The following is a 14,345-nucleotide window of genomic DNA, read 5'->3' as shown; positions in this document are numbered from 1 at the left end:
CACCACAGTGCCAAGGGGTAAAATAATGTCTCTCTACAAAGATCTAAACAAAGCTAGGATATTTCATCACTGGTGAGCCATATAATTTGAAACTATGGAAATCACAATTGCTCCATAATTTCTGTAGCAAAATATTAATCCAAAAGTTCAAAGTAACTTTATTATCAATTTATATACATGTCACCATATAGCACCCTGGGATTCATTTTCTTGAGGGCATTCATAGGAAATACAAACACAAAAGAATTAATGAAAAATTACAAACAAGGCACACAACCAAAGTGCAAAGACAACAAACCATGCAAATACAAAAAGAAAATGAAAACAAAATAATAATAATAAACAAGCAATACGTATCTAGAACATCAGATAAATAGTCCTTGAAAGTGAGTCCATAAGTTGTGGGAACAGTTTAGTATTGGGTGAGAGAACTTGAGTGAAGTTATCTCCTCTGGTTTCAAGAGCTGGGTGGTAAAGGGGTAATAAGTGTTCCTAAACCTAACGGTGTGGGTCCTGTAGCTCCTCCTCGATGACAGCAGCATGACGACAGCTTTCAGGGTGAATTTGGTTCATTCGTGAAAAAAACTGAACTCCAACTCAGCAAATTTGGTGGATCTTAATAGTGACAAATAAAGACATTTTTTTTCTTCAATATGAATGATATGACTTGACCATATTACATTTTCCAAATGGAAGCTGCATAAGTAGGCAGAATATCCTAAAATTTGTTCTCAATGATTCTTTCAGATTAGGTCAAGAACTGGCACTAGGCAGACCAAACCGAATTCTCATCCATAGCAACCTAGCATTTCTGTAATGATTCAGATCAAAATCAAGCATAAATCCTGTTCTTCACATTCAAAGGCTTTATAAGCATAAAGTAGATAAAATGAAGGAACTGTTCTGTTTTTTAATTATGTCACTACCTGCAGCAAAATTACACATTTTTAAGATGTTTAAAAAGCCACTTTTGAACTTGCTCTCTCAATGGGTGCAAAATAAAAAGACACTATTGACAAAATTAGGGGGAAATGCCCTTGAATATTAAAAAAGCTGCAGATACTGGAAATCTGAAATAAAACAAAAAATACCAAAGATACTCAGGAGAATAGGCCACATCTATGGGAAGAGAAACCAGAAGTTCCCATCTGTTTCAAAAGGGCAATCATACCAGTACCCAAAAAGTACAGGGTAAGCTGCCTCAATGACTATCTATTGACATGAAATGTATTGAGAGGTTGATCATGGCTAGGATTAACTCCTGCCCGAATAAGAACCTAGAGCTGCTAAAATTTGCCTAACACCACAGCAGGTCTACAGTGGACCGTGGACCACCTGAATAATAACAGTACCTACATACATCAGGCTGTCACTTATTGATTACTGCTCAGCATTCAAACCATCACACTTTCAGTACTAATCAATCAGCTTCAAAACATGGGCCTCTGTACCTCCCTCTGCAACTGGATCCCTGACTTCCTCAACAGCAGACCACAGTCAGAGCAGATCACAAATAACATCTCCTCCTCACTTACAATCAACACAGATGTACTTCAAGGGTGTGTGCTTAGGCCACTGCTCTACCCTCTCTACACTTGTGACTATGTGACTAGGCACAGCTCAAATGCCCCTATAAAACTGTCAATGACAAAACCAGCATTGGCAGAAGCTCAGATGGTGATGAGGCGTCGTACAGGAGTGAGATAGATGGGCTGGTTGAGTGCTTTCACAGCAACTTTGCACTCAATGTCAGTAAGATCGAGGAATTGATTATGGACCTCCAGAAAGGAAAGTTGGGAGAACATACTTCAGTTCTCATTGAGGGATCAGCAATGAAGAGGGTGAGCAATTTCAAGTTCCTGGGTGTCAACACCTCTCATCATCTACATCTGCATCATGATCTCTCATGATGCAGTTACGACAAAGGCATGCAAGCAGCTATTGTTCATTAGGAGTTTGAGGTGATTTGGTTTGACATTAAAGACTCCAGCAAACTTCTTCCGATGTGCAACAGAGAGCATTCTGACTGGTTGCATCACTATTTGCTATGGGACCGCCAGTACACAGGATCAGAAAAGGTGGCAGTGGCTTGTAAACTCTGTCAACTCCATCAGCCTCCTTACCGTTGAGGATATCTTCAAAAGGTGACGCCTCAAGGAGGTGGCATCCATCACAAAGGACCCACACCATCCAGAACAGACCCTCTCTCATTACTATCTTCAGAGGGAGGCTCTTCCCATCCACCATCAGATTTCTGAGAAGTCCATGAACACAACTTCACTAATTTGTTCCCTTTTTCCCCCACTATCTGTTATATGTTCTTACTGTAATTTATAGTAAGTTTTAGGCATTACATTGCACTGCTGTTGCAAAACAAATTTCATAACATATGTCAGTGATAATAAACCTGATCCTGAGTTCTAACTTTTTCGATCCAGAGTTCTCAATGTAACTACTCTTTAACAGAACTAGAAAGGAGACAAATATACTTGTTAAGACGTAGGAAGGAAGTTGGTGGGGAGTGGGGGAGTGGGCGGAGGGTTGTCGTCCCTGACAGAGTACAAAAGAACTGTTTATGAAATGCCAAGTCAAAATCACAACAATAACAAAATAGCATAGGTTTTCCAACTAGCACGAATAGCAAGACTTGTCCACATTTTCTGTAATGTCACATTCAGCACTAATCTTGTCATAAGCACATTCTGTCCTGTAACGCTCTCTACAGCGACCATCAGTTCTGCACAGATGGGACCTTCATTGAGTCTAACTGAATTCATTAAAATCAACATAATATAAAATCCACTTATGCAGCCTCAGAGATAATGGAAATTTTATTACTTTGACATTGTATATAATGTCAAATATGACAATGGAATATATATTAAGTAGATTTTGTTCAATACGATGAAATTACAATGTCACTGATTCCAAATAATTATGTCAATGCTAGACCATACAGTACGTACAAAAATCATGTCCCTTGAATCAAGGATCTAAATGAAGATAATAGCAAATCTCCCTACCTGGATCACCCGCTTTCATTGACGACGGGTGATTGATAAGTTCATGGCCTGGGGTAGAAGCAAGATGAATTATACAGCTCTCGCTAGATGCACATGCAGGTCAGCTCTTTGAGTAATATGCAGAAAGTATGAATTTAATAACTTATCTCCTTCTACCTTAGGCCACAAACTTATCATCACCCCTGATGAGTTATTAACTTCAAACCTTCTGCATAATCTGAACTGCATGTGTATGTAACGAGAGCTGTACAACGCATCTCCATTTACAAAAAATGCTCATGGAGGCACTAAACTACATACAGTATTTACCATTATTATCACTGAATATCCTGCGCTTACTAACATAAGACAGAAAAATATAAGCAGAGTGAATCCAATGCCACCTGGCCCAAACACTTACTGCGCAATAAACATAATGTTCCAAAAAGAATAGTGAATCCATATACAGATTAGGTATGCTGATATATTAACTAGCATCTCTTATGCTACGCCCTTAAGAAACAAATGCATAATTTTGTATTCAAATGAAAGACAAATGTAATATGATAATTTGGAACGAATTTGGTTTACTGTGTAGTCCAAGCATTGCCTAATAAGAACTCTCCATGACTTGCCAAGAAATTCACCATTTCAAGATTTAAAATTATAGTTGATATTAAACTTCAAACTTAAAAAAAGTATTTGTAAGTGAACATCACACAGTTACTTCTAAAAATAAACTGTTAACAAGCCTTAAAATTGGTCAATTCAATTAATGTACGGCTTAAGGGAGGAGGGCTAAATCATATTCTAAAATATAATTGTCCCTCTTCCACCGTCGTTTCCAGTCCTGATGAAAGGAATCGGCCCAAGGCATTGACTATAGATAACTAACTTCCATGGATGCTACCTGACCTGCTGAGTTCTCCAGCATTTTGTATGTATTACTTTGGATTTCCAGCATCTGCAGAATTTCTTGTGTCTGAAATATAACTGGAAAGTTTATCCAATAACAACATGCTTGGAAGCACTTTTCACTAATCAAAAAGGAAAAATTACAGAGAGGAATTTCATTGTTCCAAACAAGACATATTTACTTAACCATCATGGGTTTGAACACGATTTTCAAGGCAAATCAAGTCACAAAAGCAAAACAAATTATTTTGTAGCACATAAAAGTAAAAACCTTATGTCAAAAACAAACCAAAAATTCACCACTATCTAGCTAACAAAACACCATTCAATTCAGTACAGAAAAGCTGCAAACATCTCTCCAGCTGGTTCCCAAAAAAAGGTTGAAGTTTATTTTATATTACCTACTCCTAATGTTATGCAAGAACAAACAAACTTGCAATGCATGCATCTGGTATGCAGCTCTCTCTCCCTTTGTATGGACAAATTGGTCTAATAATTCACCTTTGTAAACTGTAAATAACATACAATATGGTATCCAGAATGAGGGACAAACATAGATGGAAAGGGAGAATGGTCATTATACATGAACCTTCAGAGAGAGCATAAGAACCTGGCCATTCTAATGCATGGACGTCCAAAGACATATTGCCAATGCACAGATGCAACACATAGGCAACTAGATTCATAGATTACGCTCAGTGGCCACTGTATTTGGTACGCCCGCCCGTTAATGCAGATATATAATCAACCAATCATGTAGCAGCAACACAGTGTATCAAAGCATTCAAACATTGTCAAGAGGTTCAGTTGTTGTTCAGATCAAACATCAGAATGGGGGAGAAATGTGTTCTAAATGACTTCGACTGTGGAATGATTATTGGTGCCAGAGGGGGCAATTTGAATAACTCAGAAACTGCTGATCTCCTGGGATTTTCAAACACAACAGTCTCTAGGGTTTACAGAGAGAACAGTGCAAAAAACGAAAAAAAAAACATAAAACAAGTCAGTGAGTGGCAAGTCTGTGGGTGAAAACCTTGTTAATGAGAGAGGTCAGAGGAGACTGGCTAAACTTGCTCAAACTGACAGAAAGGAGATAGTAACTCAAATAACCACACATTACAATAGTGGTTTGCAGAAGAGCATCACTGAACGCACAACATATCCAAATTTGAAGAGGTTGGGCTACAGCAGCAGAAGACCACGAACATACACTCAGTGACCACTTTATTAGGTACCTACTGCACAGGTACCTAATATTTTACAGAACAGCTCACCAAAAAGGCATATTATTTTATCCACATGCAGGAAATCTGTTTAAGCCTGTTTTGGAAAACAAGGTAGTTTTGGTTTGCTCACATGATGGGTGAGCAATATTAATTCAGGTTTTAAGATGTGCCCAGAAAAGCTACAAAATTATAGTTTAAACATCTCAATTAGTTATGTTGTAGATTGCATTTCGATCAAGCTTTACAAGATGATAAAGTGATTAAATTTTAGATCATGTGCTACAACTCAAAATGTTGGAGAGGAATATAGCTCACAATATCTGGCTATTTAAAAGTGAAACCAAGTTTCATATTAGAAATCAGTCCTAAGGATGGTGGACCAATGAAACAGGTTGCCATCTTGTCTAACAATTGTTGATTCGCTACATTCACTTGAGGAACAGAAACCATTTCAAGCTGAGCATATCATTTAACATGAAACAGGGCAGACAGGAATCTCTAGAGCAGTTTTAATCACATAAGCAGATCAAGCTAAGCTTTCCAGACTTTATCTCTAAACTTAATGAGTTTTTTTTCTGATGACTGATATGTAAAGGGAAAATAATGACTGCAGAAACACTACATCATAAACGTGGGAAAGGAAAGATTTTAGAAAACAAGTACAGATACCGGAATCGGAAATAAAATCGGAAGATCTTGAGAATATTCAGTAGATTGCGTAACCATTCCATTAAAAGCTTGCATTTGCAGAACTAACTGCAAAGAAACAAAATGAAACAGCTTTTTTTGTGGAGTGAGGGGGAGAAAGTACTTATCAAAACTGTTAAATTCAGTACCTAGTGCCAAGATATATAAATGTTCTTAGATGAAAGATATGGTCAGTTCAAACTTCAATTAGGTCAGCTGGAAGCTCAGGATTGCCCCTGCAGTCCTGCAGTTTGTTGTCTTTTGCACTTTGGTTGTTTGTCTGAACTGTTGGATACAACTTTTCATTGATCTATTGTGTTTCTTGGATTTACTGTGAATGCCCACCAGAAAATTAATCCCAGGGTTGCGTATGTTGACATACACGTATTTAATAATGTATTTCCTTTTGACTTTGGAATATGGGAAGAAACCAGAGCACCCAGAGAAAACCCATGCAGTCACAGGGAAAAGACAGAAATTCCTCATAGACAACAGCAGGAATTGCACACCAATCTTACAGCTAGCACTGTAAAGCATTGTGCTATGCCACCACGCCACACATTTAAAGGGAACCAGAGGGGTAACTGTGTCCTTCAAAGGGTAGTGGGTATAAGGAACAAGCTGCCAAAGGAAGTGGTAAAAGTGAATGCAATTACAAGGTTAAAAGATGTTTAGGGAGGTACATCAAAAGATTTAGAGGGATATGGATCAAACCCAGACAAATGGAAATAGGTTAGATAAGCAACTTGTATAGCATGGACTGGAAGGGGCACAAGGTCTGGCTCTGTATTCTATGACTTTCCTCAATTGAATCCAAACTGCTAATTTTGCTTCTCCAAACAACTAGGCAATAATTATTAATTATCTGAAGTCATTTTTAAGTTTGCCTTTCTGTTTAATGTATATTTTATTTTGTATTCAATACTTCTGAATTCTACAAATGATCAAGTAGAATGTCAAATAAATTCAGAGACATTGGAACTTATTGGCAGGTTTGAAAGCCAACAAAGTTGGAGCAAGACTTTGTCAGCTTCCATGCTTCCATTTAAGTTTTATGAGCAGAGCTCATGCAATCCATTACATCATACAAGGTCTGCTACTATTTAGGAACCTGAACAAACATAAATTAGTATCCTTGGTTCAATTAAGGAGGCTCCAGAGGATGCATATTGATAGCAAGTTGACTCCAATCAACAATGAAGAGCTCAGAAATTAGTTTAAGTCCAATGGGAGATTTAAGCTATTAAATTGGCAAGGTAGTGAAATATTAATGTTAGCTGTTAAATTTAATTTCATTAGAACACAATATATTTACTACACCAGGCCAAAGATTGCAGCTTCAATCCATAGTCAAACACCCAGACAGAATCAACTCGAACAAGGATTCACATTCAACTACACTGTATTTACCAATGCCTCCCACTATTTTCTGCTTCACCATGTATTCCCAGTGTCATAAATACTGTGAAAATATAAAAGGAATGGGTACTGCAATTTGAGAATAACAAAACATCAGGAACAAATAGACAGTGAATATTAAAAAAAAGTATTTAAATTGTTACATATTGACCTGGAGCAAGTTTCTAAGTTATTTCTGGGTACTCCCTCTAAGTACTTTCCCTCACCATAATGCAAAGCTCTCTTCATTTACCAATACTAATAATTATTCATTCAACCTGAGGTAAATATTGAGAGCAATACACATTCTTTAAAAAAATCCAATTTCAACTTTGTTTTATTGTTATTATTTCTCCTTCCCAAAAAAATTAAAAATTCAATAAATTTTAATCTAGTGAATTAGCACGTACAACCTAGTGTCCCAAAATATGTCCTGCTTTTGGCACAACTGCAAACATTATAAGTAAAACTATACAAATGAGCTGTACAATCTTATTGAGTAGCAACACACATTCCCAATTCTACAATTATTTGCAATTAATTTATGATTAGCCAGACATGTCACTGCACTTTCAATATACTGTAAGTTTCCATAAAGACTCCACCCAGTAAGCTACCCAATACATTACAATCTAATGTTAACTGCAAGGTACTGTGCATAAGGGGCAGTGGTAATTTCTCACACAGCAAAGTACTTCAGTCATAAAACAAAAGGTGGACATACACAGAAAGACCACTCCAGAAGCAGTTCCCCACTGCTATTATTAAGTTTGTGTAAAACATGCAAAATTTGTAATGCTTGCAACAGTTTTTTATACAATCACGTATTTAACAACATGCAATTGTTTCAAAGTTATAATCACAATTTATCTGCAAGGGGTATCTAACTTCTTGAGTATCACAATCTAAGCCAGTGTGATCAAAACCACACAAATGGTAATTTTTAAGGCACCTTGTGAATACAAAAGTGATATGGCACAAAATGTAACAGTTCAAATTTATTTCAAATAGCCCCCTGATCAAATTCAGGGAAGTAAATTTAGGATGGAGATGTGGAAGAGCTGCTTTTCCCAAAGAGTGGTGAACCAGTGGAATTCTCTACCCGATGAAGCAGTGGACGCTACCTCAGTAAACACACTTAAGACAAGGTTAGATAGATTTTTGCATAACACGGGTATTAAGGGTTACGAGGAAAAGGCACGTATCAGCCACGATCTTATTGAATGGTGGAGCATGCTCGACAGATGGCCTACTCCTGCTCCTATTTCTTATGTTCTTATGCCTCTGCCACTTCTGCTCTTAAGATGAGACTTTTCCTTCCAGAACTAATGTAATGTCCTCCTTCTTCAAAGAAAGGGGCTTTCCTTCCTCCACCATCAACACTGCCCTCACCTGCATTGCTTCCATTTAAGGACATGTGCCCTCACCCCATCCTCCTACCGCCACATCAGGGATAGGGTTTCTCTTGTCCTCACCTAGCACCCACCAGCCTCAGTATCCAGCACATAATTCTCTATAACTTCCGTCATCTTTAACGGGATCCCACCACCAAGCACATCTTTACATGCCTCACTCTTTCTGCTTTCTTCAGGTTTTGCTCCCTACTCATCCCTGCCCACTGATCACCCACCCCTGGCACTTCTCCTTGCACGCTAAACAAGTGCCACACCTGCCCCTACACTTCCTTACTACCATTCAAGGCCCAAAACAATCCTTGCAAGTGAGGTGACACTTCATCCATAAATCTGTTGGGGTCATCCAAAGCTCCCAGTGCATTGGTGAGACCCAACATAGATTGGCAGACAACGTCACTGAGCACCTATGCTCCGTCCACTAGAAAAAGTTGAATCTACTAGTAGCCATTCATTTCAATTCCACTTCCCATTCTCGTTCCGACATGTCAGCCCATGGACTCCACTACTGATGCAATGAGGCCACACTCAGGTTGGAGGAGCAACATCTTATACTCCGTCTGAGTGGCCTCCTACCTGGTGGCATGCATATTGATTTCTTAAACTTCTGTAATTGCCCACCTCACCTTCACCATTCCGCATTCTTGCTTCCCTTTCTCTCCTGTCTCCTTACCGACCACCTCCCTCTGGTGCTTCTCCTCCTCCTCCTGTTTTTTTCCATGTTCTTCTACCATCTCTTATCAGATTCCCCCTCCTCCAGCCCTTTATTTCTTTCACTGATCAACTTCCCTCCCCTTTACTTTACACCCTCATCCTCTTCCAGTTTCACTTATCACCTACCACCTTGTGCTTCTTCCTTCACCCCCCCACCTTCTTACTCTGACTTCTCTTTTTTTAAAAAAAAAACCATCCTGATGAAGGATCTCAGTCTGAAATGTTGACCACTGATTAATTTCCATAGATGTTGCCTGAGCTACTGAGTTGCTCCAGCATTTTGCATGCATGGCTTCAAATCTCTTGGCTTAATCCTCACCCTGGCAAACTCGGCAAGGCTTCCATAAGGTGTTCTAGTTTCCTCCCAATCAACTAGTGTAAATTTACCCCTTTAGTGGAGGTAATAATTTGATACTCATGTGGGAGAGAATAAGATAAAAGACTACAGGAGAAATAAGGAGGGCAATGGGGCTGATGGGATTGCTTTGGAAGATACTGGCAAGGAGCGGATGTGATGAATGGGTGGCTAACTTCTGCATTGTAAAAGCAAAACCCCACCGACTGGCCACAAACATTATTTGACACTGTCAAAGTTAACTCAGTCAATCAAGAGACTGCAGACACTGGAACCTGAAGCAAAAGCAAACCACTGGAGGAACTCAGAGGATTGAACAGTGTCCATGGAGTTAATAGGGAATACTGGCATTTTACAATGAGATTCCGCACCAGGACTGCTCACATTTTGATTCCCAAACTCCACCCTTTTGCTTCAACAGAAGCTCTTTGACCCACTAAGTCCCTCCAGTAGTTTGTTTATTGACAGTCAGCAGATCCTGAGAAATGGCAGCAGAGAAGTTAAGACCATTGAGCAGAGGATCCTAGGAGGATTTGGGATTCTCCACAATGCTCAGACAACACACCATGCAGGGGCAAAGCAGGTGAACAGGTTGGCCACCTGGGAAAACAACCCTCCAGTACGGTTACTGCTGCCTCTGCAAGGCTAAGGATGCACAAGACTGCATGTGAAGTGCAAGGGCAAAAGGAAGGTAAAGGAAATACCTTCCAGGCTCTGAACTGGTCAGGGCACACAGAAAGAAAACCCATCAGCTGGCCTGATTTTGGGCATGACCTCATGACAATCAGCTGCAGCAGCTACAACGCAGGCTAAATGGCAGTCAGTGTTCTTTAGGCACAGTCTTTCATCACCACAATGAAAATTAAATTCACCATTTCATAATTGCATCTCCATTCTTCACAAATTACATTTACCCAATAGTACAGAGATGAGAACTCTCCATGCCATAGAGTTTCAGTGCTAGGTCACAAGCTCACTGAGGGCTTGGGGAGAATAACAATTTCATCACACCACAACATAAAACAAACCATTGTGACAACATAAATCAGGGAAAGTAACTTCTCTGGAATTGATTTGCAGATGCCCACATCTCTCCTCAGGAACAGATAGTGCATCACAGGAAGCACAAGTAATGCCAAAACAACACTAACACAAAATAGTTATGTTATGGTAGGCACAAAGGCAACAAACAAAACAGCAGTAATTGTAATATCTTTAATACACAGTTTAATAAAAAGATATTGGGATCTTAACAGAACTGAAACTGCAGTATTGACATTTCCTCTGCTTCAGTGTATGAATTGAACTTTAATCAACTAATGAGAAAAATCTTGAGCAGTTAAATCAATTCCAGGAATGATAGAAATAAATCCAGCTATGTTTTAATCTCAAATTGTTTTAATACAAACATTAAAAAAGCCTCCTTTGACTGGGCATATAAAAGTTCTACACAACAATTTTTAAATTCAAATTCAGGCATAATATTTAAAATTATACTTTTGATATATTGACATTTTATGATCCAGATTACATCATGCCTATATTCTGATAAATTGCATTAGTCCACAGAATTTGTGGACTGGCAGAAACATGAACTAGAAATTAAGATCGACCATGATATACCTCAGAATGACACAAATCCCAATGAACTATATACCCTGTTCCCCTGTTTGATGAATTACATGCTGAGTATACACGTCCACATCAGTTGGTGACCTCCACGGCAACAAACATGCTTAAGGTCAGTAAAGATCACACATGAAACATCACAAAAGTGCATTGCATTTTCAGGTTAATCATTACAAAGGTATTTTTGCAACAGTGAAGAGTAAGAGAAGTCAAAGCAAAAGATGGGAGGAAAACAGTAAGAAAATGTTTGGGAAAATACTTCACAATGCAAATAGATCTAAAAGATAAAAAAGAAAATAAACGTTTCACAGCTTTATTCCACCTTGACGAACAGCACAGCTTTACAAAAGTAATATAACTAATATCTTAAAAAGTACTTTGCATCATTTCCTTTAATTAAAAAATATTACCTGCTTTTCCTTTCAATCAGAATGGCCAAATACGAAGCAGGTAATGCTGCACCAAATCCTGCAGACCATATGTAGAACTTCCCAAGCAGTTTCCTGGATAAGGAGTAGAAAATACAGCTAAATTTGCATATTTAGCTATATTAATTTTTTTCATAGACAGCCCAGCATGTAGAGTTTTACATTTCATTCTCATCCTGGCCACACTATACTTCTCCACATCCCAAACCCATCCAGACCCCACTGCTGAATCAACTCTTCAACCACTAGATTCTTGCTTTCTCCAACAGCATGCTGCCTATCATCTGGGGCTACCCACCAATCTGCGGCCATCTTTCAATGATGATCGCACTCTATCCCCAGCTTTAGAGCTGTATTCCAGCCCAGAATCCAGCATACGTGGGGTGAGCCACCCATCTAGAGCTGTCCTTGATGATAATCTTCCATGGTTCTATTTGTGCGTTGGTAGATCCTAGTGCATGAACTCCTGACTAATTGATGCTGATTTATAGCGAGGGAATAGCCGCACCCTATATAATCATGTCACATCTGTAATAGTGTTAAAGTCAAAGGTCTTTAGTCTTCCTTGTATTCTTTAGTAACAAGAAGCCCGTGTTTTCCAGGAGCCTTGCAAATGTAAAGCATTCTACCTCTCATAATACCTGCAAAACCTGGATTACCAAAACCCAATGAACTTCAGTTTCTCACCCTACCTGTTGATTTAATACCTCTGATAACTGCATAAGATAATGAAGTGTTATGACTGTACTCCAACTCTGAGGGGCCGAAGGGTACAAAGTAGATCCCTCCTTTTTGAGAATCGCAAGATCGCTATTAATGCGGGTCTGGGACCCAGGAAATGAGAGAGAGACACACAGAATCCACAAGGGGTTTGGAATGCCCTGGCCCCTCAGCGATACAAAGCCATGGAAAACGGCCATTGTCTCTTGTATTGAGTACTGTACTATTTATTTAAAGCCCTCAGGGAATGAACAAAGTGGGCTGGTTGAGGGATGGCATCATTCCAACCTGATTGACATCTGAGACCCCGTGAGTAAGGATAAAAGAAGGTCTGGGGAACAACCCCTTCAGACACACCAGGAGAAACACTAGAAATCCCGTGACAGCGTTTAATAGCGACAGCTGGTGGAGGGCCCACGTGTGTCCTTTCCCGTTGCCCGGGATTGAGGCCTTACCATGGAAGGAGGCTAAGCTAAAGAAGAGATCACCACCGATGACATTTCGAAGGATCGACATCATAAAAACGAAAACAGGCAAGTTCCGAAATCTGTCTCTCTCTCCAACCAAAAGCTGCAGCCTGAATGAACTGAAGTGACTTCTATATGTCCATCGGACAATACATTATCCCCTAGACAACGATAGAGCTATTTCTTATTGATGATTATTATACCCGCACTTTTAGATTTAGTATTGACGACGTATATTATCCGTATGTTTGCATTGATATTATTTTTGTGGTTTTTTTTAATCAATAAATACTGTTAAAAATAGTACCGTCAGACTTCAATGGACCTCTCTATCTTTGCTGGTAAGTGACCCAGTTACGGGGTACGTAACAGAAGACAGAAATTCATATGCATAAATACTGAAAGTATCAATGAAGCATTTGGGGATACCACTGACGACGCTGAATTCACATGCTGGGTGTACACATAAACCCAGTGCTAACAGAAGAAACAGGCCACCTGAAACTACTCACACTCAAATCTACTTATTGGTCACCTCCTGTCCCATTTCTGGGTCCTACGTGGGCCCAAATAATCACATCAGAGTCCACAGAAACAGAATAAATGCAAACCATCCCAAACCCAGGGGATCATCTATGTTGTAAGAAAGTTAGATGAACAATTCATTAAAACATATTGTCGTTTAATTAATTCTGATTAATTCCACTTAAGTATAAATGTTGTTCATGTTTTGCAATTTAATCTGAGGCTTATATATGGATGTAAGCATAATGCACATCAACATGTGAATTAAGTCACCCTTCCAATGATTGATTTTAACCTCAATTCTGCACTCCAAAGTAACCTTTCACACCTTTACTTTTCAAATATCTATCAACTCCTGTCTAACAAATGGTCAAAGACGCCACTTTCACTGCTCTTTGAGAATTCCAAAGGCTCTCAAAACTCTTAATAAATTGTACCCCATCTTGAATGAAGAATGCCTTAGTGTAATGGCTGAAAATACCCCTCCTCCTACACAGTTCTTTATTGTCCCACAAGAGAAAATGTCATCTCCACATCCAACCAGTCAACACAATAACCCAACTCCCACTCCACTGTCTTTCATTCTTCTAAACTCCAGCTGCTACAAAGCTAGACTGACTAACATTTCCAATAAGACGAACACCCCTTTCCAGGCATTAGTCTACTAACCATTCCCTGAAATGCAAGGAATGCACTGCAATCCTTCTGTAAGAGTAAATTATTTTCCACAGCAGTCCAGGTAATTGGGGCTTCAGTGGGAGAGTATTTTAGGAAAAGTAATCAAAACTCCTTAAGTTTTAAGATAGCTATTAATAAGGACAGTTCTGCATCTTATGAGAAAGTACTAAATTAAGAAATGGATTCGGC

General features: G+C 39.0%; 1 protein-coding gene across 1 annotated transcript in view; it reads right to left on the bottom strand.

Moving 5' to 3' along the window:
• The window catches only part of tmem135 (transmembrane protein 135), a 391,315-nt gene that overhangs the window by 353,500 nt on the left and 23,470 nt on the right, over positions 1-14,345 (bottom strand). The window contains exon 3 of the mRNA XM_059964593.1: positions 11,749-11,841. Within this exon, the coding sequence (XP_059820576.1) occupies positions 11,749-11,841 (93 nt within the window). The remainder of the gene's footprint in view (positions 1-11,748; positions 11,842-14,345) is intronic.

The sequence above is a fragment of the Hypanus sabinus genome, chromosome 3 (genome assembly GCF_030144855.1).
Source record: "Hypanus sabinus isolate sHypSab1 chromosome 3, sHypSab1.hap1, whole genome shotgun sequence".
In the NCBI taxonomy this organism is placed as follows: domain Eukaryota; kingdom Metazoa; phylum Chordata; class Chondrichthyes; order Myliobatiformes; family Dasyatidae; genus Hypanus; species Hypanus sabinus.
The sequence above is the reverse complement of the archived record's forward strand: the minus strand, read 5'-3'. Positions and strand labels throughout refer to the sequence as shown.